Source organism: Oncorhynchus tshawytscha, linkage group LG26, assembly GCF_018296145.1.
Source record: "Oncorhynchus tshawytscha isolate Ot180627B linkage group LG26, Otsh_v2.0, whole genome shotgun sequence".
NCBI classification, from domain to species: Eukaryota; Metazoa; Chordata; class Actinopteri; order Salmoniformes; family Salmonidae; genus Oncorhynchus; species Oncorhynchus tshawytscha.
In genome coordinates, this window is record NC_056454.1 from 51,531,907 (window position 1) to 51,557,353 (window position 25,447).

The window sequence follows — 25,447 nt, forward strand, 5'->3', positions numbered from 1 at the left end:
GACCGTACTCAGGAGAACTGATCTACACGGCTGACCGTACTCAGGAGCCCTGATCTATACGGCTCACCGTACCCAGGAGCCCTGATCTACACGGCTCACCGTACTCAAGATCCCTGATCTACATGGCTGACTGTACTCAGAAGCTCTGATCTCCATGGCTGACTGTACTCAGGAGCCCTGATCTCCATGGCTGACTGTACTCAGGAGCCCTGATCTACAAGTCTGACCGCATTCAGGAGCCCTGATCTACACAGCTCACTGTACCCAGGAGCCCTGATCTACACGGCTGACTGTTCTCAGAAGACCCTCTTTTCAGAACAAAGGAGAGGTAACAGACCGCTAAGAGGAAGGACACTGACATCTTGTGGACAATCAGAGACTTACACCTGGTAACCAAAGAGGTGCTGACATCAGAGTAGAAGGTGAACTCGGTCCATGAAGAGACACCCCATCAGAGACCTTCCACAAGTAATTATATCATTATATGCTGACCCATAAGAGCGGCAGTTCGGGGCAAGGTGTTAGGGTTAAACTAGGCATAGTTTACAAATGTATCCAAGTGTGCTTTACTCTTGTGCTCTCTCTCTCTCTCTCTCTCTCTCTCTCTCTCTCTCTCTCTCTCTCTCTCTCTCTCTCTCTCTCTCTTTTTTTAAATCCCCACCTTCTGTAACACGTGTCATATTGTTTTGGCCCGCTAGGGACCTGTTTCATTGTACTAAGTTCTAATCAATAGCCTAAACCATGTGTTTGTGTATCTTATATTACCATTTTAGCTTAGTAAACAAATAAATAACTCAATTGGTGTGGTACGGAATCATTTAGTGGGGTTTGTGCAGAGTCCCGGATTATGCAACGTTCAGGATGAGACTGTAGAGGAAATTAATGACAATTACAGCATTTGCTGTAAAAATGGATATTCTGATATTCTGATATTCTTTGAGTTAATTTGGGGAATGGAAACTCAATAAAAACAAACTCTTCCCATGGTCCCCCAGGTTACTGAGTTAATGATTATCTGATTAATTGAATCACGTAATTATAAACAGTTCATCATTCGATGAAGAGCAGTCGTCACATTAATCAATACAAAGTCACGACATATATGGCGCCCCGTGTGAGATGTCTAAAATAAAACTAGTCCTCACTTTTGGGTTAATTCCATGCCAATTGCGTAGCAAGATACTTATACACCAATAATAGCTACAGGATTATTGTTGATAGGGGCGCGTGTGACTTTCCTTTTCACCCAGATACTGGTAGGGAGAGAACCAATCCTGTGTTGTATATGAATTTACTGAATGACACGAGCTAGGGGATTTATGTACCAGCCGATGCAAGCATTCTGAGAATAATACTAGTTGGGCCCAACGTAGTGTTATTTCTGTCTATCGCTTTCAAGAGCTATTAGACTCGGTCATAAGTCATTTCTAGAGCAGAGGACATATGAGCCCACCATTACTGAAATTTGAGAATATATATTTGTTTGACCGAAGCGAAGTAATTATCTCTCTACAAACCTGTTCCCTTGTTGGAGGGAACTTTCCCTTGTGCTTGGAAGCGGAAATCCTGTACAAGTGAAGCTAAGCATTGCACCAGATGCTAAGTTAACAAAGGATGCTAAGCTAACAACGGGATGCTAAGCTAACAAAGGGATGCTAAGCTAACAAAGGATGCTAAGCTAACAAAGAGCCATTTTTGTTTTCCCTTTTGTTCAAAATGAAATCCCACGCTGGGCGGGAATCCCGTGTGATTTCAGCTTGTGACCTCTGGTTAAGAATCACCAGTAATTGTTTTTAAATAATTCAGGTTACACGGTATGGTATTCAACAAATCTCAACAGATTGGATAATATTGTCTCGTTCAATTTAATACGTAAGTTACATTTCCATACTACTTTTCAGGTCATTTATTGGGATAATATACAAACTGATTTGTTCCAACCAATGAGACATTGTTAAACTTTTCCCCATTAACTTAGATACAGTAACGCTTTCAGGTTAATTACAGTTTAATTTCCAAATAGCCTATACAGGTTTGATTTTATCATTCAAATTGATTAATCAATGAAATCTGTTTTTTGCAAGTTTATTAATAGCCCAACTTCCACATTACTGGCCCAGTCTTGATGATTCATTGACTTTATAAACTGATTGAAATCGTATTTGCAGCTTCCAACTCAAAACCCAAACTTCACAGAAATTGAAATAACTGATAATCATAATAATGAGCAAGCTATCAGCCCGCTAATAAGTGAATCCTCACCCACGGAAAGATTGATCGCTGACCTCAGCAGCAATGCAAATCCTAACTATGCTGAGGGGCTGAAAATGTTAGATTTCGAAGCATTAAGCGGGCAAAAATGCAGAAATTGCGACAGACGCTCTCCAAAATAGACCATCAGGCGCAGACGTTGTGAATATTCTCTCCTGTTTAACCCTAAACTATGCCCACCAGCAGAGATGGACAGTGGTCCAATACCTCAGTGCCCAGCAGAGGCACGAGCAGGAAGCTGTGGAGTTGAAGGGACAGGTGGAGACAAACAGGAAGTTGGTGATAAAAGCCGAAAAAGACAAGCTGCTGCTAGCCGAGTAACTGCGTTTGATAACAGATCAATTTCAAAGATTTGACTAGCACTAATGACAAAGAGCTCAAACAAACTATTGACCAAGTCCGTATTCTACAGGAACAACTCGTTTTAGTCAAAACTAAATACGATGAAGTCCACCAAAACTAGATGAATCTGACGAGCTAGCTAAAAACACGGGCGAGCAACTCGATGCCCTGCAAACGGTTTTGAATTAAACTACTCAATGCAATAATGTTCTATTCCAAAAGCTAGAGATCAAAGACGATCAGTTAATGAACACAATGACCAAGTTGGATTTCAAAACAGCAGAACTCCTTGAAGTCACTGATTTAAGGAAGGATGAGAAAGACCAGGTGAGAGAGTTGGAAAACATGACCTATCAGCACTGGATCTCTCGCTCCACACTCTCCCTGCAAACCATGACAGAGAAGTATGAGGCTGAGCGGAGCAAGTGAGACACCTACGTGTCTAAAATAAACACCCTCCCAGGTGGACTCTGCGATGCGTTAGGTATCATCTGGAGGAACTCCAGAACAGTCAGGCGCTATCGCGGGACAATCAAACCAAGCAATCTAGCTCACAACCGGAGCTGAGGGTACGAGGTAATGTAGATGACAGATTTCAGACTCCACCTCTCTTTTAGGGGTCCCTCAGTGTCTTCCTGTTGGTCATTCGGCCCACAGTGACATGGCGCCTCCTCGCCAACACAACCCAAGCTTGGCTTTTCCTCTCGGCCTTTCGGCCCACAAGACCCCACGGGACGGTGCAGATGCTCCCCAAAATCGTGAAAAACATTGGCCTCTTTGACACCATTCCAGGAAAGCCAACCGACACTGAGACGTTCTTAGCAGACATAGAGGACACCTTGGATGTCTACCGAAATGCTACGAATGCTGACAGGCTTTACCTATTGAAGCGAACATCCAACAGACATCCGCCTACAAGAGCAACACGTGCAAAACGACTACGCTAAACTTGCCACGGTTTTGAAAATAGAATTCAGTGGTTCTGCGACTCGCAACCACGACAGCTCGTTGGTTAACTATATCAAACAAGCTCGAAATGAACACCCACAAGCCTACTATCATAGGCTTCGTTTAGTTTACTTTGGCATGCACACTGAAACAGGAATGGAAGACCTATTACCATTCAAACAACTGTTTCTGTCAAACATGTCTCCCAACTTCATTAACTACTTGGGCCCTACTGTCAACACTCCACGTTTGAAGCATCGAAAGCAAGCCCTAACCCTAACTCTAACAGGTTCCATTGAGATCGACCTGGCTGCTACGTCTCTGCACCTAACCCTCACAAAGGGTCAGGACACAAGGGTAACAAGCCTAACAAGGGTAACAGAGTGTTCAACAAGATCTAAACGTTAACCCAAAACAATATTGAAGCTCTGATAAGAGATGCAGCGGAAGAATTTTGAGAAAGAGGATAAGGATAAGTCATCATGACTAGACGTAAAATTGTTGGAGACCGAGTCCGTCGAAATTAACACCATTCACGAGGATGTCAACATTTCCATTACCGCTCATCGCCCCTCAAATCCCTGTCCAGGGTCCGCTCGTTCTAGACACAAGCCTACAGGTTTTGTCTAGAAGCCCTCCATTCCTCCAACCCACTCCACTTTGTTGGGGATATGACTTGAAAAACCAACTCGAACAGGTCATACCTTAAAGCAGTCTTAGAGGACTGTTTGACCTGTGATGCTCTGATAGATTCGGGTTCGACTGTTTCCCTCATATCTCAAACTGATGAACTCAAAGGGGCAGAAAAAAATGTTGGTTTAAAACGGAACGTTGCAACACTTATCTTCGAGGTTTCACTCCAAGCTAACTCGCCCCTAACCAAGCGTCTCTCTTAGCGTCTCAAACTTAAACGCAACTTCGAAAGCATGTCACTGATCCACCTTGTGTACGTGACACTGAACGAATAATGATTGGGATAGATTTAATTGACCATTTGGTACCACTAATGGATTGGAAAAACCAGCCAAGTCTGGTCACAAATAACTATGCCATCTCCGTTGACTTCACCGCATTCTTCCAAGGCTACCTGCCATACATTGTGCAACGACGTGGGTTCGACGTCAGCATCTGACGCAAAACCGGTGAACTTGGTCATGAGTCCACCATCGGTGGTAAATGACAAGGTGAGTTCAACTTGCTTGGGTGGTTCACCAGCCGACACTTATCGACCTCCTCTGAGAGGTGGTCCTATGGTTGAGGATGCCATATTGGCAAGCTGGTCGGAAAAATCCGCAATCAGTTTGGAAATGTTCAACACAATTTAGAAAACGGCTAACTGCCATTCTCTTGTTCCGAAAAGGTTCGGACTTGCACTGGGAACGACTCCCCAGACGACACTCGCCGCTATAGAGGTGTGTGCGCTATCAATCCGCATTGGAGCCAAGGAAGTATCTCACTACCTACTGGTTGTTGCAGACCTCCCACATACAGTCTATGTGAGAGCGGCCATTTTGGTAAGATTGGGTGTAGAACTCGATACCAACTGAGTCCGCCATGGTGATTCTGAACCACAAAGGTTTCTGGTAAGACTGAACATTGCTCCTGGCTATCGGATGGAAGACACCCCTGCGTTCTACCAACCCTATTCAACTTAGGGATAACGATCAATGGTAACCCGCTGATGGAACTAAACGCTAGATCCACTTACCTCCATGTACAGAATCTGACTCAAGCGGATATTTACCATTCCTCGGCACACTCAGCTAGGAACATTGATTGATTACACATTCCATGATTGTGAACTTGACTTTCACAGAAACCCTAATAATAAAACAGGAAGCTTTTCAACATGCTGACACAGAAGGTGTGAAGATGGATCTGAAGATGTTGACACAGAAAGTGTGTGCCAATGAATCTGAAGATGGAAAATAGATCTGCGTTACAATTGATGAGTCTGTGGTCTCAAAAGGGCTCTCTGACATCAATGCCGAAATTTGACCACAAAGAAGGCAGACACAGTAATATGCTTTTGTCTTAAAGATACCCTTTTCAAAAAGGTACACAGACCATTATAATTGGAACACAGTGGATACAGATATCATTCTCCTCCTTACTGGGCTGTTCATCCATCTTAACCCATAAAGCTGTGGGTTGTTTTTTTGGTATCGACAGGTTGTGACCTGGGCAAAAAGACAGCGTAGAAGTCATTTCCTTTGTTTCTATGGCAGCTGAATCATTTTGACACCTCGATCTGAATTTGTCAATTTTTCACATTGCTTTGAGAGACACCTGTGCTCTCTTTGACAAGACAACCAACCTAGATGATCTCAATGATCTGAGGAAGGATCTCTTCTCCAAGAGGTCATTCTCGGGGGAGAACCTCCCCACCCCTACATAAGCTGCACTGCTGCAACATTCATACCCGAGCATGTCTACCAAACAAGCATTTGTTCAACAAGTCTAAAACCATCCAATCGGTAGCTTCACCAGCGATTTTGGATGTTGCATGTTGTGTTTTATATTTCTGTTTTCAATATATTTATTAAAATACTACAGATAATAAAGGTACATGTGATCACGTTACCAAAAACAACCTCTCTGGCCCTCGTGTTAAGATGTCAGATATTCATCGAATGACACCTTTGTGTGCACTATGCAGATGGAGACTGTTCAGGTCTGCATGTGAGTCGAGCTCTGTTTACCAAGGAGGTGTGTTCACTGCCAGTTTCTAGATCCTGGTCGCCACATTGTGTAAACATCTTCAGGTGAACTGCTGCCAATTGATATTCTATTGATGTTCTATTGATATATAGAACACATACTGTAAGGCTGGTGATAGTTTCACAATGTCTTCTTGTAAACAACCAGATAGGAATACATTTACTGTAAATGCAAATTACACTTGGGGGGGGATTGTTTTAAACAATTGGGAGTTTGAAAGTAAAGCTGTTCCCAGTGATAAAACCAGATCAGATTATGAAATGATTCATGAGCAAATAATCATAAAGTCTGGGTCACCTCAAGCTACAGTCTGTCTGTTTTCTGTTCTCGGGAAAGAGCATGGCACCAGCCAATAAAACTCCAGCTACGAGTCGGTCTAGACGCTGTTCTTCTATCTCATATCGCCTCGTCTAACAACGATGTCCGTGTGCTTGAACGGTCCAATTCCCGACTGAGAGAGAAACTGCAACCCTTCCTAAAACAATCCAATGGAGGCCAAACCCAAGTAAGTTGTTTGTTTCACCTTCTTCCAACAAACGTACAACGTACAGTACATGTGGCAGTATGTATCAATATGAGGCATAGTTGTACAAGTGTTTGTGGCTTCCCGGACACAGATTACATGCTTAGACTTGACCTGGACAAAAAAGAATGTATGCTCAATGGAGAATCACTATTTAAATGTGCTTTTTTTTAGCGCAGGCTTAATCTGGACGCGGGAAACCGGCCCTCTATAGACAATCCTATGTACATTTTGAAAATGTTTACTGAATCTGATTATTTTGTCTACGTGTCAAGATCATTGTTCGACTTTCCAATAAAGAAACTGAATAGAGAAACTCAATAGATACTCAGTAGAGAAACTCAATAGATACTCAGTAGAGAAACTCAATAGATACTCAGTAGAGAAACTCAATAGAAACTCAGTAGAGAAACTCAATAGAGATACTCAGTAGAGAAACTCAATAGATACTCAGTAGAGATACTCAGTAGAGAAACTCAATAGATACTCAGTAGAGATACTCAGTAGAGAAACTCAATAGAAACTCAGTAGAGAAACTCAATAGAGATACTCAGTAGAGAAACTCAATAGATACTCAGTAGAGATACTCAGTAGAGAAACTCAATAGAGATACTCAGTAGAGAAACTCAATAGATACTCAGTAGAGAAACTCAGTAGAGAAACTCAGTAGAGAAACTCAGTAGAGAAACTCAATAGATAAACTCAGTAGAGAAACTCAATAGATACTCAGTAGAGAAACTCAATAGATACTCAGTAGAGAAACTCAGTAGAGAAACTCAATAGATACTCAGTAGAGAAACTCAGTAGAGAAACTCAGTAGATACTCAGTAGAGAAACTCAATAGATACTCAGTAGAGAAACTCAGTAGAGAAACTCAATAGATACTCAGTAGAGAAACTCAATAGATACTCAGTAGAGAAACTCAATAGATACTCAGTAGAGAAACTCAATAGATACTCAGTAGAGAAACTCAACTGAGAGACTATAAAAGCTATAGGATTCAACACTGTCCCATTGGTTCAGTCATTTACTCTATGTGAACTGGGGAGAGAGGGGCTCAAGTAGGGAAATATCAATATGCAGGGTAATATCAATAAGCAGGATAATTATGCAGGAAGGAAATTCAAACCACTGAAAGTCAAACAAGGGAGGATACAAGAGTGACTGATTGGCTGAGTGGACAGGAGGAACTGGAAGGTGTATTGTGAGACAGAGTGCAGTCAAACACTTTTGTTCAGACAGTGTATCAGAGAGTAGTATTTGAATAAAACATAGTGTTATTGGAAGCATTAGGATAGGAATCGGGATAGTGTGTTAATATCTCAGTTATCAGCTGTCGGGGAGTGTGTCCGGGACTCCTGGGCATATTGTCCTGTCAAAATGGATAAGGATCCATCAGGTCACAGTGGCAGTCCAGCCACACACAGGTAAGATCTTAAAAACAACTACTTTCAACCTCTGCAAATTGCTATGTTAGTTCAAACAGTGTTTCTCAAATCCCGTCATGGGGTATCCCCAGGGATGTTCAGGTTTATTCCATCCCAGTATGGGGTACCCCCAGGGATGTACAGGTTTATTCCAGCCCAGTATGGGGTACCCCCTGGGATGTACAGGTTTATTCCAGCCCAGTATGGGGTACCCCCAGGGATGTACAGGTTTATTCCAGCCCAGTATGGTGTACCCCCAGGGATGTACAGGTTTATTCCAGCCCAGTATGGGGTACCCCCAGGGATGTACAGGTTTATTCCAGCCCAGTATGGGGTACCCCCAGGGATGTACAGGTTTATTCCAGCCCAGTATGGGGTACCCCCAGGGATGTACAGGTTTATTCCAGCCCAGTATGGGGTACCCCAGGGATGTACAGGTTTATTCCAGCCCAGTATGGGGTACCCCCTGGGATGTACAGGTTTATTCCAGCAAAGTATGTTGTACCCCCAGGGATGTACAGGTTTATTCCATCCCAGTATGGTGTACCCCCAGGGATGTACAGGTTTATTCCTTCTCAGTATGGGGTACCCCCAGGGATGTACAGGTTTATTCCAGCTCAGTATGGTGTACCCCCAGGGATGTACAGGTTTATTCCAGCCCAGTATGGTGTACCCCAGGGATGTACAGGTTTATTCCTTCCCAGTATGGGGTACACCCAGGGATGTACAGGTTTATTCCAGCCCAGTATGGGGTACCCCAGGGATGTACAGGTTTATTCCAGCCCAGTATGGTGTACCCCCAGGGATGTACAGGTTTATTCCTTCCCAGTATGGGGTACCCCCAGGGATGTACAGGTTTATTCCAGCCCAGTATGGGGTACCCCTGGGATGTACAGGTTTATTCCAGCAAAGTATGTTGTACCCCAGGGATGTACAGGTTTATTCCATCCCAGTATGGTGTACCCCCAGGGATGTACAGGTTTATTCCTTCCCAGTATGGGGTACCCCCAGGGATGTACAGGTTTATTCCAGCTCAGTATGGGGTACCCCCAGGGATGTACAGGTTTATTCCAGCCCAGTATGGTGTACCCCCAGGGATGTACAGGTTTATTCCTTCCCAGTATGGGGTACACCCAGGGATGTACAGGTTTATTCCAGCCCAGTATGGGGTACCCCCAGGGATGTACAGGTTTATTCCAGCCCAGTATGGTGTACCCCCAGGGATGTACAGGTTTATTCCTTCCCAGTATGGGGTACCCCCAGGGATGTACAGGTTTATTCCAGCCCAGTATGGGGTACCCCCAGGGATGTACAGGTTTATTCCAGCCCAGTATGGTGTACCCCCAGGGATGTACAGGTTTATTCCATCCCAGTATGGGGTACCCCAGGGATGTACAGGTTTATTCCAGCCCAGTATGGTGTACCCCCAGGGATGTACAGGTTTATTCCAGCTCAGTATGGGGTACCCCCAGGGATGTACAGGTTTATTCCTTCCCAGTATGGGGTACACCCAGGGATGTACAGGTTTATTCCAGCCCAGTATGGGGTACCCCCAGGGATGTACAGGTTTATTCCAGCCCAGTATGGTGTACCCCCAGGGATGTACAGGTTTATTCCTTCCCAGTATGGGGTACCCCAGGGATGTACAGGTTTATTCCAGCCCAGTATGGTGTACCCCCAGGGATGTACAGGTTTATTCCAGCCCAGTATGGTGTACCCCCAGGGATGTACAGGTTTATTCCTTCCCAGTATGGGGTACCCCCAGGGATGTACAGGTTTATTCCAGCCCAGTATGGGGTACCCCCAGGGATGTACAGGTTTATTCCATCCCAGCACTAGCACTTTTGATTCAACTACTCAACTCATCATCAAGCCCTTGATTAGTTGAACCAGGTGCACTATTTAAAAGATCAGGTTCTGATCTTTTGGATCCCTGCTTTTTAAATCTGGCAGCTGATTTCATAGCTGAATGTAACGACTGTTGATGGAAGAAGGTGAGGACCAAGGTGCAGCGTGGTACGTGTTCGTCATTTATTAAATAGAACTGAACACTAAATACAACGTAACAAAAGAACAACTGAAACAGCTCCGTCAGGTACAAAACAGAAAGCAACAACCCACAAACACCAGGTGGGAACAGGCTACCTAAGTATGGTTCTCAATCAGAGACAACGATAGACAGCTGCCTCTGATTGGGAAACATACCAGGCCAAACACATAGAAATACAAAACATAGAATGCCCACCCCAACTCACGCCCTGACCAAACCAAAATAGAGACATAAAAAAGGAACTAAGGTCAGGACTTGACACTGATCCACTTACATCTCTGTTCAATCTAACCCTGGAATGTAATGAAATTCCAAAGATCTGGAAATCAGCAGTTGTCCTACCACTTTTAAAAGGGGGAGATCCAACTCTTTTAAATAATTATAGGCCAATCTCAAAGCTGTCACCCCTGGTGAAAATACTTGAAACCCTTGTGAGTGAACAGCTAAGAGTTATTTACTAACTATTTAATCAATGTACCAATCAGGCTTCAGGAAGAAGCATAGCACATTTACTACAGCCATGAAGGTTTTAAATGATATCACTGAAGCCATTGACAAAAACAGCACTGTGTCTCAATTTTTATTGATCTCTCTAAGGCTTTTGATACAGTTGATCATGCTATACTAAGGCAGAGATTGTCGAGTGTAGGTCTTTCGGAGCATGAAGTTGCATGGTTTGCTAACTGTCTGATAGAACTCAGTGCACTCAATTTGATGGGCTTATGTCTGTTAAATTGTCTGTCCTGAATGGTGTGCCCCAAGGCGCTGTACTTGGTCCTCTCTGATTTAGACAAAAATGTCCAAAATGCACAACTTCATTTTTATGCTGATGATACTGTTATTTACTGATTCCCTGACCTGTCAAAGCATTTAATTTGCTGTTTTATACTCTTGTGAATTCAATGGTTTTTACTAGATTACTTGTAATTTTTCATGTTGTCTGTCTGTAATCTTTTTGTAATGACTTGGTGCTGTCTATCTTGGCCAGGGCGCTCTTGAGAAAGAGACTTTAATCTCAATGAGCCCTTCTTGGTTAAATAAAGGTTAAATAAATCAAATTAATAAAATTTAGCTGAGCAAAAAATGCTGAGAATCACAGGATTTACAAACATATCAGGTCTTCCTGCTGTGTTCCATCCCGTGAATTAGCCTTGTCTTCATGTATTCAGGTAACATCCTCTGTGTATGTGTGTTGGTATGTATTATGTGTGATTAAGGTGTATTGCTGTTCATGAGTGAGAGTGGGAAGGGTTCTCAGGTCTAATGTGGTCTACAGGAAGGGGAAGGGTTCTCAGGTCTAATGTGGTCTACAGGAAGGGGAAGGGTTCTCAGGTCTAATGTGGTCTACAGGAAGGGGAAGGGTTCTCAGGTCTAATGTGGTCTACAGGAAGGGGAAGGGTTCTAATGTCTAATGTTCTTTACAGGAAGGGGAAGGGTTCTAATGTCTAATGTGGTCTACAGGAAGGGGAAGGGTTCTAATGTCTAATGTGGTCTTTACAGGAAGGGGAAGGGTTCTAATGTCTAATGTGGTCTACAGGAAGGGGAAGGGTTCTCAGGTCTAATGTGGTCTACAGGAAGGGGAAGGGTTCTCAGGTCTAATGTGGTCTACAGGAAGGGGAAGGGTTCTAATGTCTAATGTGGTCTACAGGAAGGGGAAGGGGATGTTCGGGCTGAAAGTGAAGAAGAGGAAGAAGACAGTCACCACATCTGATCTCGTCTTGGCCAATAAAGCAGCTCTAGGTACGGCCTTGAAAACAAACACTCTGTTGTAAACAGTAAGAGCAGATTGTGATTGGAGATGTCTGCATAACAAATGGCTCACTATTGCCTATGTAGTGCACTAGTGTCGACCAGGGCCCATAGGGTAGTGCACTAGTGTCGACCAGGGCCCATAGGGTAGTGCACTAGTTTCGACCAGGGCCCATAGGGTAGTGCACTAGTGTCGACCAGGGCCCATAGGGTAGTGCACTAGTGTCGACCAGGGCCCATAGGGTAGTGCACTAGTTTCGACCAGGGCCCATAGGGTAGTGCACTAGTGTCGACCAGGGCCCATAGGGTAGTGCACTAGCTTCGACCAGGGCCCATTGGGGTAGTGCACTAGTTTCGATCATGGCCCATAGGGTAGTGCCCTAGTGTCGACCAGGGCCCATAGGGTAGTGCACTAGTTTCGACCAGGGCCCACAGGGTAGTGCACTAGAGTCGACCAGAGCCCATTGGTAGTGCACTAGTTTCGTCACCCATTGGGGTAGTGCACTAGTTTCGACCAGGGCCCATTGGGTAGTGCACTAGAGTCGACCAGGGCCCATAGGGTAGTGCACTAGTTTCGACCAGGGCCCATTGGAGTAGTGCACTATTTTCGACCACACAGTCAGCTCCATTTGATCAAACAGTCATCCCTGCGTACCAAATGGCTCACCGTTCCCTATGTAGTGCACTAGTTTCGACCACACAGTCAGCTCCAGTTGAGCAAACAGTTGTGTGCTTCTGTATTTATGGAGTATTTGCTGTAGGATTTACTGTATGTCCTGTAGGATTAAGGATACACATGTGATCATGTACCCTCCTGATATTTAAAACATAATGGGTCACTTACTTTTAAACATGCAGTGCCAGTTTACCAGATACATATTGAGCTCAGTCTAGCTATTTTAGATTGAATACGTCATGACGTGTTGACTTCCGTAGCTGAACTTCTAGCTGGTATGGCCAGAGGATGTTGGACCTCCCCTCTGATTCTGCTTCCGCTCTGTTTCGTCCTACTAGGGAATGTTTCCTTGCCAACGTTCTTTAGTCTTAAATCAAAAATTGCTTGATTGATTTGTGTCGTGCCCTGACAGATAGTACAGAGCCAGAGGGTAATGCTGAGGTCACTGGTCTGTTAGAAGGACAGTACCCCGACGATGGTCAGCCTGGCCCTTCGGGAACCCTACCTGTCAGACAGCTACCCCAGACCAAGAGGTACATCACAACATATGTTTTTAATGTATTGTGTTGTGTTGTATTGTGTTGTGTTGTGTTGTGTTGTGTTGTGTTGTATTGTGTTGTGTTGTGTTGTATTGTGTTGTGTTGTGTTGTGTTGTGTTGTATTGTGTTGTGTTGTGTTGTGTTGTATTGTTTGTATTGTATTGTATTGTATTGTATTGTGTTGTGTTGTGTTGTGTTGTGTTGTTGTATTGTGTTTGTGTTGTTGTTGTATTGTATTGTATTGTGTTGTGTTGTATTGTGTTGTATTGTGTTGTATTGTGTTGTATTGTATTGTGTTGTGTTGTGTTGTGTTTGTGTTGTGTTGTGTGTTGTGTTGTGTTGTGTTGTGTTGTTGTATTGTGTTGTGTTGTGTTGTGTTGTGTTGTGTTTGTATTGTGTTGTATTGTGTTGTGTGTGTTGTGTTGTGTTGTGTTGTTGTTTGTGTTGTATTGTGTTTGTGTTGTATTGTGTTGTGTTTGTGTTGTGTTGTGTTGTTGTATTGTGTTGTGTTGTGTTGTTGTTGTATTGTGTTGTATTGTGTTGTGTTGTATTGTGTTGTATTGTATTGTGTGTGTTTGTGTTGTGTTGTTGTATTGTGTTGTGTTGTGTTGTGTTGTTTGTGTTGTGTTGTATTGTGTTGTATTGTGTTGTATTGTGTTGTATTGTATTGTATTGTGTTGTATTGTATTGTGTTGTGTTGTGTTGTGTATTGTTGTTTGTATTGTGTTGTGTTGTGTTGTATTGTGTTGTGTTGTATTGTGTTGTGTGTTGTGTTGTGTTGTGTTGTGTTGTTGTGTTGTGTTGTGTTGTGTTGTTGTATTGTGTTGTATTGTGTTGTGTATGTTGTGTTGTGTTGTTGTGTGTATTGTATTGTGTTGTGTTGTGTTGTGTTGTGTTGTGTTGTGTTGTGTTGTATTGTGTTGTTTGTATTGTATTGTTTGTGTTGTGTTGTTGTTTGTGTTGTGTTGTATTGTGTTGTGTGTTGTGTTGTATTGTGTTGTGTTGTGTTGTGTTGTATTGTTTGTATTGTGTTGTATTGTGTTGTGTTGTGTTGTGTTGTGTTGTGTTGTATTGTGTTGTTGTATTGTGTTGTATTGTATTGTATTGTGTTGTATTGTGTTGTGTTGTGTTGTGTTGTTTTGTGTTGTGTTGTATTGTGTTGTGTTGTGTTGTGTTGTATTGTGTTGTGTTGTGTTGTGTTGTGTTGTATTGTGTTTGTGTTTGTTTGTGTTGTGTTGTGTTGTGTTGTTGTATTGTGTTGTGTTGTGTTGTATTGTTTTGTGTTGTTGTATTGTATTGTGTTGTATTGTGTTGTGTTGTGTTGTGTTGTGTTTGTGTTGTGTTGTGTTGTGTTGTATTGTATTGTTGTATTGTATTGTGTTGTGTTGTGTTGTGTTGTGTTGTATTGTGTTGTATTGTTGTATTGTTGTTGTGTTGTGTTGTGTTGTGTTGTGTTGTGTTGTATTGTGTTGTTGTTTGTGTTGTGTTGTGTTGTATTGTGTTTGTATTGTGTTGTGTTGTATTGTGTTGTGTTGTATTGTGTTGTATTGTATTGTGTTGTTTGTATTGTGTGTGTTGTGTTGTATTGTGTTGTTGTGTTGTTGTATTGTGTTTGTGTTGTGTTGTGTTGTGTTGTGTTGTGTTGTGTTGTGTTGTGTTGTTTGTATTGTGTTGTGTTGTTGTATTGTGTTGTGTTTGTGTTGTGTTGTATTGTGTTGTGTTGTATTGTGTTGTATTGTGTTGTGTTGTGTTGTATTGTGTTGTGTTGTTGTTGTTTGTATTGTGTTGTGTTGTATTGTGTTGTATTGTGTTGTGTTGTGTTGTGTTGTGTTGTATTGTGTTGTGTTGTATTGTGTTGTGTTGTGTTGTGTGTTGTGTTGTGTTGTGTTGTTTGTATTGTGTTGTGTTGTATTGTGTTGTGTTGTGTTGTGTTGTGTTGTGTTGTGTTGTTTGTGTGTTGTGTTGTGTTGTGTTGTGTTGTGTGTGTGTTGTGTTGTGTTGTTTGTTGTGTTGTGTTGTGTTGTGTTGTGTTGTGTTGTGTTGTGTTGTGTTGTGTTGTATTGTGTTGTGTTGTATTGTGTTGTATGTGTTGTGTGTTGTGTTGTTGTGTGTTGTGTGTTGTTGTATTGTGTTTGTGTTGTGTTTGTGTTGTGTTGTGTTGTGTTGTGTTGTGTTGTGTTGTATTGTGTTGTATTGTGTTGTTGTTGTTGTGTTGTGTGTATTGTGTTGTATTGTGTTGTTGTGTTGTGTTGTGTTGTTGTGTTGTGTTGTGTTGTTGTTGTATTGTGTTGTGTTGTGTTGTGTTGTGTTGTGTTGTATTGTGTTGTGTTGTATTGTGTTGTGTTGTGTTGTGTGTTTGTGTTGTATTGTGTTGTGTTGTATTGTGTTGTGTTGTTGTTGTGTTGTTTGTGTTGTATTTGTGTTGTGTTGTGTTGTGTTGTGTTGTTGTGTTTGTATTGTGTTGTTGTGTTGTTTGTGTTGTGTTGTGTTGTGTTGTGTTGTGTTGTTGTATTGTGTTGTGTTGTATTGTGTTGTGTTGTTTGTATTGTGTTGTGTTGTATTGTGTTGTATTGTGTTGTGTTGTGTTGTTGTATTGTGTTGTGTTGTGTTGTTTTGTGTTGTGTTGTTGTATTGTGTTGTGTTGTATTGTGTTGTATTGTGTTGTGTTGTGTTGTTGTATTGTGTTGTGTTGTGTTGTTGTATTGTGTTCTGTTGTGTTGTATTGTGTTGTGTTATTGTGTTGTGTTGTTGTATTGTGTTGTGTTGTTTGTATTGTGTTGTGTGTTTGTGTTGTGTGTATTGTGTTGTTGTGTTGTATTGTGTTGTTGTATTGTGTTGTGTTGTTGTATTGTGTTGTGTTGTTGTATTGTGTTGTGTTGTTGTGTTGTGTTGTGTTGTTGTATTGTGTTGTGTTGTTGTATTGTGTTGTGTTGTTTGTATTGTGTTGTGTTGTATTGTGTTGTTGTATTGTGTTGTGTTCTAAATTAAAATAACGTGGATTTGCTGGTGCTTTTACAGTCTTTTATGTATAAAAAAATATATAATAATAATATACAGTGAGGAGAACAAGTATTTGATACACTGCCGATTCTGCAGGTTTTCCTACTTACAAAGCATGTAGAGGTCTGTAATTTTTATCATAGGTACACTTCAACTGTGAGAGACGGGGGTACTTTTTATGTCTATTTACATAACTGCAGGACTAAAATATCAGCATGTTACCCTTCTAATTTTGTCTCTCTTTACGTTGATTCTTCGCTGGAGATATTTTCAAACATTTGTGAAGCCTTTTAACCAATCAGGTTACCAGAAATTACTAATCTTTCTAATCTGTCTAAAGAGGATATCGCGATGTATGGACGAGCTAACGATATGCCCTCCCAGGAAAACAAGCTTCTGAAGGCTATTTGATTCAACATGGAGAGTTTTAACATGAGAACAAGAACGACATTTATGGAATGTGTAGTTGACGGAGTTTGGTAAAACGATACAAATCAATCATTTGTATACAGCATAGCCGATTTATTTATTTATTCATTATTTCTGATGTATTTGTACATTTTGTGAAAGTATCAAAGATATATTTGCAAAATATCCCAAAATCTGAAAATTGACTGATCAAAATGTTTGCCTGTGGTGCCAGGCCTCGTATAACTTATACTGTATAACTCATGGTAATAATGTCAATTTAATTTAATAACTCCACACAGGTCTAAACTAAGACCAAAGATTCTGGACAGTGAGAAGAAGCAACAGAGTTTCCAGGTAGGTTGACTGGTTCATATTGTATCTGTTACTCCTGTGTTGAGGGAATAGCCCTGATTGGTTCATATTGTATCTGTTACTCCTGTGTTGAGGGAATAGCCCTGATTGGTTCATATTGTATCTGTTACTCCTGTGTTGAGGGAATAGCCCTGATTGGTTCATATTGTATCTGTTACTCCTGTGTTGAGGGAATAGCCCTGATTGGTTCATATTGTATCTGTTACTCCTGTGTTGAGGGAATAGCCCTGATTGGTTCATATTGTATCTGTTACTCCTGTGTTGAGGGAATAGTCCTGATTGGTTCATATTGTATCTGTTACTCCTGTGTTGAGGGAATAGCCCTGATTGGTTCATATTGTATCTGTTACTCCTGTGTTGAGGGAATAGCCCTGATTGGTTCATATTGTATATTTTACTCCTGTGTTGAGGGAATAGCCCTGATTGGTTCATATTGTATCTGTTACTCCTGTGTTGAGGGAATAGCCCTGATTGGTTCATATTGTATCTGTTACTCCTGTGTTGAGGGAATAGCCCTGATTGGTTCATATTGTATCTGTTACTCCTGTGTTGAGGGAATAGCCCTGATTGGTTCATATTGTATCTGTTACTCCTGTGTTGAGGGAATAGCCCTGATTGGTTCATATTGTATCTGTTACTCCTGTGTTGAGGGAATAGCCCTGATTGGTTCATATTGTATCTGTTACTCCTGTGTTGAGGGAATAGCCCTGATTGGTTCATATTGTATCTGTTACTCCTGTGTTGAGGGAATAGCCCTGATTGGTTCATATTGTATCTGTTACTCCTGTGTTGAGGGAATAGACACTGGATGTTTGGGACACATTGCCATCTAACTTCCAAAACTTCTGTCCTCATATGACGAAATCTGTGTATTCTTAATTGTACATGTCTTCTCCTATCATGTTTAATTTGTAATGTATCCATAAGGTATATGCTGATAGTATATTATGTGTAGATTCCTCTGTCTATATTCTGTCTGTCCATTGCTGGCAAAACCATTTAACTTGGTGAATAAAGGTGACTTTGATTATCTTCCCTCCAGATTGCCATCAACATCACCGAGGCCAAACAGCTGGTGGGGGAGAATATTGACCCTAGCGTAATCATGGAGATAGGAGACGAGAAGAAACAGACCACCGTCAAAGAGGGCACCAACGCCCCTTTCATCAATGAGGTGAACCTTCTCCTCTGAGCCTGGTTCCTCTCTAGGTTTCTTCCTAGAATTCCTGCTTTCTAGGGAGATTTTTTACCCTCTGAGCCTGGTTCCTCTCTAGGTTTCTTCCTAGGATCCTGCCCTCTAGGGAGTCTTTCCCCTCTGAGCCTGGTTCCTCTCTAGGTTTCTTCCTAGGATCATGCCCTCTAGGGAATCTTTCCCCTCTGAGCCTGGTTCCTCTCTAGGTTTCTTCCTAGGATCATGCCCTCTAGGGAGTCTTTCCCCTCTGAGCCTGGTTCCTCTCTAGGTTTCTTCCTAGGATCCTGCCCTCTAGGGAGTCTTTCCCCTCTGAGCCTGGTTCCTCTCTAGGTTTCTTCCTAGGATCATGCCCTCTAGGGAGTCTTTCCCCTCTGAGCCTGGTTCCTCTCTAGGTTTCTTCCTAGGATCCTGCCCTCTAGGGAATCTTTCCCCTCTGAGCCTGGTTCCTCTCCAGGTTTCTTCCTAGGATCCTGCCCTCTAGGGAATCTTTCCCCTCTGAGCCTGGTTCCTCTCTAGGTTTCTTCCTAGGATCCTGCCCTCTAGGGAGTCTTTACCCTCTGAGCCTGGTTCCTCTCTAGGTTTCTTCCTAGGATCCTGCCCTCTAGGGAGTCTTTCCCCTCTGAGCCTGGTTCCTCTCCAGGTTTCTTCCTAGGATCCTGCCCTCTAGGGAGTCTTTCCCCTCTGAGCCTGGTTCCTCTCCAGGTTTCTTCCTAGGATCCTGCCCTCTAGGGAGTTGTTCCAAGCCACTATGCTAATGCTTCTGTATTGCTTGCTGTTTGGGGTTGTACGATGGGTATGTATCTGTAAAGCATTACACTGTAACAAGTATTGTAGTTAACTGTAATAACTCATAGTAACACTGTAATAACAACATGTAACTGGTGGTAATTGCAGTCTGTAATCACAGAGGTGTAATAACACATGCTTGTTACTGTGCTTGTTACTAATGGACAAGTTTCCACTAAATTCACCAATTTAGTGTTTAGTTTCTTCTCAGCTGATTCAGTAATAATGGTCACAAGGTTGTAATCTCTGGTGGACAGATGCACTGGGTGTATGAGATTACAACGGTTGGAGGCTCAAAAGGCTCTAATTACCTACCGGCAGTTGAATGCACTCTTCAAAATCTGCACTCAATGACTTACTACCAAGTGGAGATACCTACAAAACATAAGATGAGCTTCTACTTTTGTCAACTTTATTGCAACATGTAAAAAAGACCTTACATTTCTGACAAAATAATAAGGATTTTTATTGTTAGATTAACGATTTAATGAATTAGATTAAACAAACCCTACTCAATAACTTAAAAATCACTAATCTAGTGGCGACTCATATCTGTAGCCTATAGTAAGAGTAGCCTAAAGAGCTGGGATTGTCTTTTTTTATTCCTGTTTTTTACCATTACAAGTAACAATATAAAAACCACAAAACTCTGACTCTGTCTTTGCCTGTTTCTTCTTTCTTGTTAATTAACATTTTCCCATCCTGGAGTCTGAGATCTTGTTGTGAATCTGTGGTAGAGAAAAAGGATAGATGACTATTTAGGATTGACACTCTACCTTCCCCCTAGTTATCATCGCCATGACAACTAGTTAAGGCACATAGCTAGCTAGGCCTTGCTAGCTACCAGTTGTAGCGTTATCCATTTAGCAATAATACTGCTTGTTTTAATACTAATAAGTTATCTGTGTTTAACTAGATTGAAAAGGTACTAACGCTACTCATAGTGTGTTGACATAAGTAACTTTAACGTGTTGAGTGTGCGTTGACCCTTGTTTAATAAAGCACTACCGTGAAAACAAGGTTCAGGGATTACCATCAAGTCCAGCTAACGTTAGCTAGCGTGTAGCGACCGCAGCATATTCTGCCAGCTTTAGCTAGGATTACATGTTGTTATTACAATGTAACTATGAATTATTACAATGCCTGTTACACTGTAATTACATATGGAATTACACTGTAACAAGGACCCTTAAAAATGAAGTGTTACCAGATGGTTGGTATTGGAATAAGACTAATAATCATTGTCTTTCCTTGTTGCTCAAAGATCTGTAACAATCTTATCTTTGTTTTTTGAAACAGTACTTCGTGTTTGATTATTACGGCCATCAAGAGAGCTTTTTTGACAAAGTCATCAAACTATCAGTAAGCAAATACATCGCTCATCCATAAAGATATTCGACCATATTTTCAAGAGTCATGTAAAAAGCAACAAAAATAAATAAAACCTCTTCAATATTTAGTTTGTCTGTTTCTTCTCCAGGTGATGCATACCAAGATCATGAAAGGCTTCTGTGTGGGCTCCTTCAAGATGGATGTGGGAACGGTCTATAGAGAACCTGGTAAGAGAACCACACCCACATGTCCCCACATGTCCCCACATGCTCCCATTCCCTCCACGCTTCAGCCCGGGGGTCCTTCATAACTGACTGGATTGCTGAAAAGCTAACTGAATGCTAATGCTAACTTTCTTGCTGTTTTTCAATGTGAGTTCTGGTGAGTAAGATGTCCGATTAATTTGTTACAGCAAATAATAAACTTGAACGTCCCCGTCTTAGGTCACCAGTTCACCAATAAGTGGGCGGTGCTGACGGACCCGGCAGACATCAGGACCGGGGTCAAAGGTTACCTGAAGTGCGACATCAGCGTGATGGGGAAGGGAGACGCCATACAGCCCTCTCAGAAGACCAGCGATGCTGAGGAGCAGATAGACAAGTAAGACACACACACACACACCTCTCTCAGAAGACCAGCGATGCTGAGTAACAGACAAGTAAGACACACTCTTGTTTGACCTGCATGCAGACAGGTGTGTTTAAGCAGTAGCATGCAGACAAGGTGTGTTTAAGCAGTAGCATGCAGACAGGTGTGTTTAAGCAGTAGCATGCAGACAGGTGTGTTTAAGCAGTAGCATGCAGACAGGTGTGTTTAAGCAGTAGCATGCAGACAAGGTGTGTTTAAATAGTGGGTCTATGAGTAATCTCACGCGCCGGCAATATAGCAACATAGCATAATATCATTATTCAGAGACACTTGTTTGGCTTTGTGAGATTAAATTATGAGTAATCCTTATCATCGACAAATACAAAGTAAAAGGACAAAATAAACATACCGTTTCACCAGAAGCCTGTTATCATGTAGGAAGGAGGTTTCTCTGGCATGTTGACAAAGCCCTTGGTTGATGTACAACTGTTTTCAGACCTATTGACTTTTTCCACACTTTGTTACGTTACAGACGTATTCTTAGATGGATTAAATAAAAAATAAATATAAAATCCTCAGCAATCTACACACAATACCCCATAATGATGAAGCAAAAACAGGTTTTAATTTTTTTTTAGCAAATTTATCAAAAATGTATTACATTTATTTAAAAAAAAAAAAAGCTCAGGTGCATCGTGTTTCCATTGATCATCCTTGAGATGTTTCTACAACGAGATTGGAGTCCACCTGTGGTAAATTCAATTGATTGGACATGATTTGGAAAGTCACACACCTATCTATATAAGGTCCCACAGTTGACCGTGCATATCAGAGCAAAAATCAAGCCATGAGGTCGAAGGAATTGTCTGTAGAGCTCCAAGGCAGGATTGTGTCGAGGCACAGATCTGGGGAAGGGTACCAAAACATTTCTGCAGCATTGAAGGTCCCCAAGAGCACAGCGGCCTCCATCATTCTTAAATGGAAGATGTTTGGAACCACCAGGACTCTTCCTAGAGCTGGCCACCCGGCCAAAGTAAGCAATCAAAAGACTAGGAGACTAGTCAGGATCAAGGCAGGGATGAAGAGAGCAAAGTACAGAGAGATCCTTGATGAAAACCTGCTCCAGAGCGCTCAGGACCTCAGACTGGGGTGAAGGTTCACCATCCAACAGGGCAACAACCCTAAGCACACAGCCAAGACAACGCAGGAGTGGCTTTGGGACAAGTCTCTGAATGTCCTTGAGTGGCCCAGCCAGAGCCCGGACTTGAACCCGATCTAACATCTTTGGAGAGACCTGAAAATAGCTGTTCAGCAATGCTCCCCATCCAACCAGACAGAGCTTGAGAGGATCTGCAGAGAAGATTTAGATCAACTCCCCAAATACAGGTGTATCAAGCTTGAAGAGTCATAACCAAGAAGACTGGAGTCTGTAAACACTGCCAATGGTGCTTCAACAAAGTACTGAGTAAAGGGTCTGAATACTTCTGAATATTTCAGAAGTTAATTAATTAATTAATTAGCAAATAACTTGATTCTCATAAATTAGCAAACATTTCTAAAACCCTGTTTTTGCTTTGTCATTGTGGGCTATTGTGTGTAAGATTTATCAGGTAAAAAACAATATAATACATTTTAGAATAAGGCTGTAACGTAACAAACTGGAAAAAGTCAAGGGGTCTGAATACTTTCCAAAAGGCACTGTATATGGTTTTCATCAAACCCTTCAGTCCTCAGCTATCCTCTGGGAATACAATGGACATCTTTCTGTATATGTTTTTACCCAAATGAATTCAATTAAATTCAAGCACAGCAATTAAGTTAAAAAGACAGCAAAAACAGATCAGGAGGCTAGTCCAGGAGGTTAGTCCAGGAGGTTTGTCCAGGAGGCTGGTTCAGGAGGTTAGTTCAGGAGGCTAGTTCAGGAGGCTGGTCCAGGAGGCTAGTCCAGGAGGCTGGTCCAGGAGGCTGGTTCAGGAGGTTAGTTCAGGAGGCTAGTTCAGGAGGCTGGTCCAGGAGGCTAGTCCAGGAGGCTGGTCCAGGAGGCTAGTCCAGGAGGTTAGTTCAGGAGGCTGGTTCAGGAGGTTAGTCCAGGAGGCTAGTCCAGGAGGCTGGTTCAGGAGGTTAGTTCAGGAGGCTAGTCCAGGAGGCTAGTCCAGGAGGCTGGTTCAGGAGGTTAGTTCAGGAGGCTAGTCCAGGAGGTTAGTTCAGGAGGCTAGTCCAGGAGGAGAGTTCAGGAGGCTAGTTCAGGAGGCTAGTCCATTCAGATGCCATTCTCTCTCAAAATGTTTTCACCCTCTGACCTTTGACCCAGGAACCTGTTGGTTCCCGAGGGGTTCCCCTCGGAGCGTCCCTGGGCCAGGTTCTATGTGAAGGTGTACAGAGCGGAGGGTCTGCCTCGTAACAACTCCTCCATCATGGCTAACGTCACCAAGGCCTTCATAGGGGACAACACAGCCCTCATAGACCCATATGTGGTGGTGTCCTTCTTCAAACAGATGGTAAGGTTATTGATAAGGAGACGGACACTAGTACATGATTCTACAGTAAGGTTATTGATAAGGAGACAGACACACTAGTACATGATTCTACAGTAAGGTTATTGATAAGGAGACAGACACACTAGTACATGATTCTACAGTAAGGTTATTGATAAGGAGACAGACACTAGTACATGATTCTACAGTAAGGTTATTGATAAGGAGACAGACACACTAGTACATGATTCTACAGTAAGGTTATTGATAAGGAGACAGACACACTAGTACATGATTTTACAGTAAGGTTATTGATAAGGAGACAGACACTAGTACATGATTCTACAGTAAGATTATTGATAAGGAGACAGACACACTAGTACATGATTCTACAGTAAGGTTATTGATAAGGAGACAGACACTAGTACATTATTCTACAGTAAGTCTCTCTCTCTCTCTCTGTCTCTCTCTCTGTCTCTGTCTCTGTCTCTGTCTCTCTCTCTCTCTCTCTCTCTCTCTCATGTTTTGCTGTTACAGGGCAGAACGGCCACCCAGAAAAGTACGGCAGACCCTGAGTGGAACGAGCAGATAATATTTACTGAGATGTTCCCTCCTCTGTGTCAGCGGCTGAAGATCCAGGTTTGGGACGAGGGCAGTATGAACGACGTAGCCATAGGAACACACTACATCGACCTGCGGAGGATCTCCAACAAACAGGACGGGGACAAAGGTCAGGAGTCATGACTGAATGATTGACTGACTGATTGACTGACTGACTGATTGATTGACTGACTGATTGATTGACTGACTGATTGATTGACTGATTGACTGATTTATTGATTGATTGATTGACTGACTGATTGATTGACTGACTGACTGATTGACTGATTGACGTCATGCTGTTATAGGAACCCTTTTCCCTATATCTAATGCACAACTTTTGATCAGAACCCTATTCCCTATATTGTACACCACTTCTGGCCAGAGCCCTATAGAACCCTATTCCTTATATATAGTACACTACTTCTGGCCAGAGCCCTATAGAACCCTATTCCTTATATAGTGCACTACTTCTGGCCAGAGCCCTGTAGAACCCTATTCCCTATATTGTACACTACTTCTGGCCAGAGCCCTATAGAACCCTATTCCCTATATATAGTACACTACTTCTGGCCAGAGACCTATAGAACCCTATTCCCTATTTATAGTACACTACTTCTGGCCAGAGCCCTATAGAACCCTATTCCCTATATATAGTACACTACTTCTGGCCAGAGCTTTATGAGGTAGTACCAAAAGTAGTGCCAAAAGTGGAGAACAAGGTGACCTTTTTTTGGGATGTTACCAAACAGTTGTCTAGAGTTCCAGTCTGTCCCTAGTATGTTATTATAATGGTCATGTGTTGTAATCTCTACCCTCTGTCTCCAGGCTTCCTCCCTACGTTCGGACCGGCCTGGGTCAACATCTACGGTTCGGCTCGTAACTTCTCTATGGTGGATGACAACCCCGAACTGAACGAGGGGGTCAGGGAAGGGGTGTCGTGGAGGGGCAGGGTGTACCTGGAACTATCTGTAGAGATACTGCCAGGGGGAGGGGGAGAGTCCAAGCTGTCCTGGTTAGTCAAACCTCTGAAGGACACCAAGGCAGGTAAAGCAACGGGAAAGGACCCTAAGGGGGCAGGGGGAGCAGGAGGAGGAGCAGGGGAGGAGGAGAAAGCCAAGGCCATCGGGGCGGAGGTGATGCCGGTGGAGTCTCCACCTCAGGTGAGGAGAGATACATATTCAGAGTGGGTAATGATGGAAGGTTTGTTTTGCAATTATCCTGTAAAAACTCTTATTGATTACAATCCTCACTAGCTGACGCCATGACTACAGCTAATCTACTTGGGGTTTATGCACACACACAAAGACATTATAGACAGAACACTCCTACTCATTTCAGACATTATAGACAGAACACTCCTACTCATTTCAGACATTATAGACAGAACACTCCTACTCATTTCAGACATTATAGATAGCACACTCCTACTCATTTCAGACATTA

At 42.4% G+C, this 25,447-nt stretch overlaps 2 protein-coding genes across 2 annotated transcripts in view; both read left to right on the forward strand.

Annotated features, from left to right (window-relative positions):
• The first annotated feature begins 6,540 nt into the window (after positions 1–6,540).
• Positions 6,541–25,141, forward strand: LOC121840978 (fer-1-like protein 6). The gene is made up of 12 exons (XM_042306385.1): positions 6,541–6,787; positions 11,931–12,022; positions 13,120–13,240; positions 16,957–17,011; positions 18,072–18,203; positions 20,307–20,369; positions 20,488–20,566; positions 20,783–20,939; positions 23,239–23,425; positions 23,939–24,131; positions 24,830–25,016; positions 25,075–25,141. Exons 1-12 carry the CDS (start codon positions 6,771–6,773, stop codon positions 25,139–25,141), a joined length of 1,350 nt encoding a protein of 449 aa, XP_042162319.1. The 5' UTR covers positions 6,541–6,770.
• fer1l6 (fer-1 like family member 6) overlaps positions 25,003–25,447 on the forward strand; it is a 48,182-nt gene continuing 47,737 nt past the window's right edge. Inside the window, exon 1 of the mRNA XM_042306814.1 lies at positions 25,003–25,164. Coding sequence (XP_042162748.1) covers positions 25,141–25,164 — 24 coding nt within the window. The 5' untranslated portion in view covers positions 25,003–25,140. The remainder of the gene's footprint in view (positions 25,165–25,447) is intronic.

What these genes read in the sequence shown, in the direction of transcription:
- LOC121840978 (XM_042306385.1), top strand. An exon ending in GGCCAATAAAGCAGCTCTAG is followed by an intron (nt 12,023 to 13,119) that starts GTACGGCCTTGA and finishes GTGCCCTGACAG; the next exon opens with ATAGTACAGAGCCAGAGGGT. An exon ending in AGAAGCAACAGAGTTTCCAG is followed by an intron (nt 17,012 to 18,071) that starts GTAGGTTGACTG and finishes TCTTCCCTCCAG; the next exon opens with ATTGCCATCAACATCACCGA.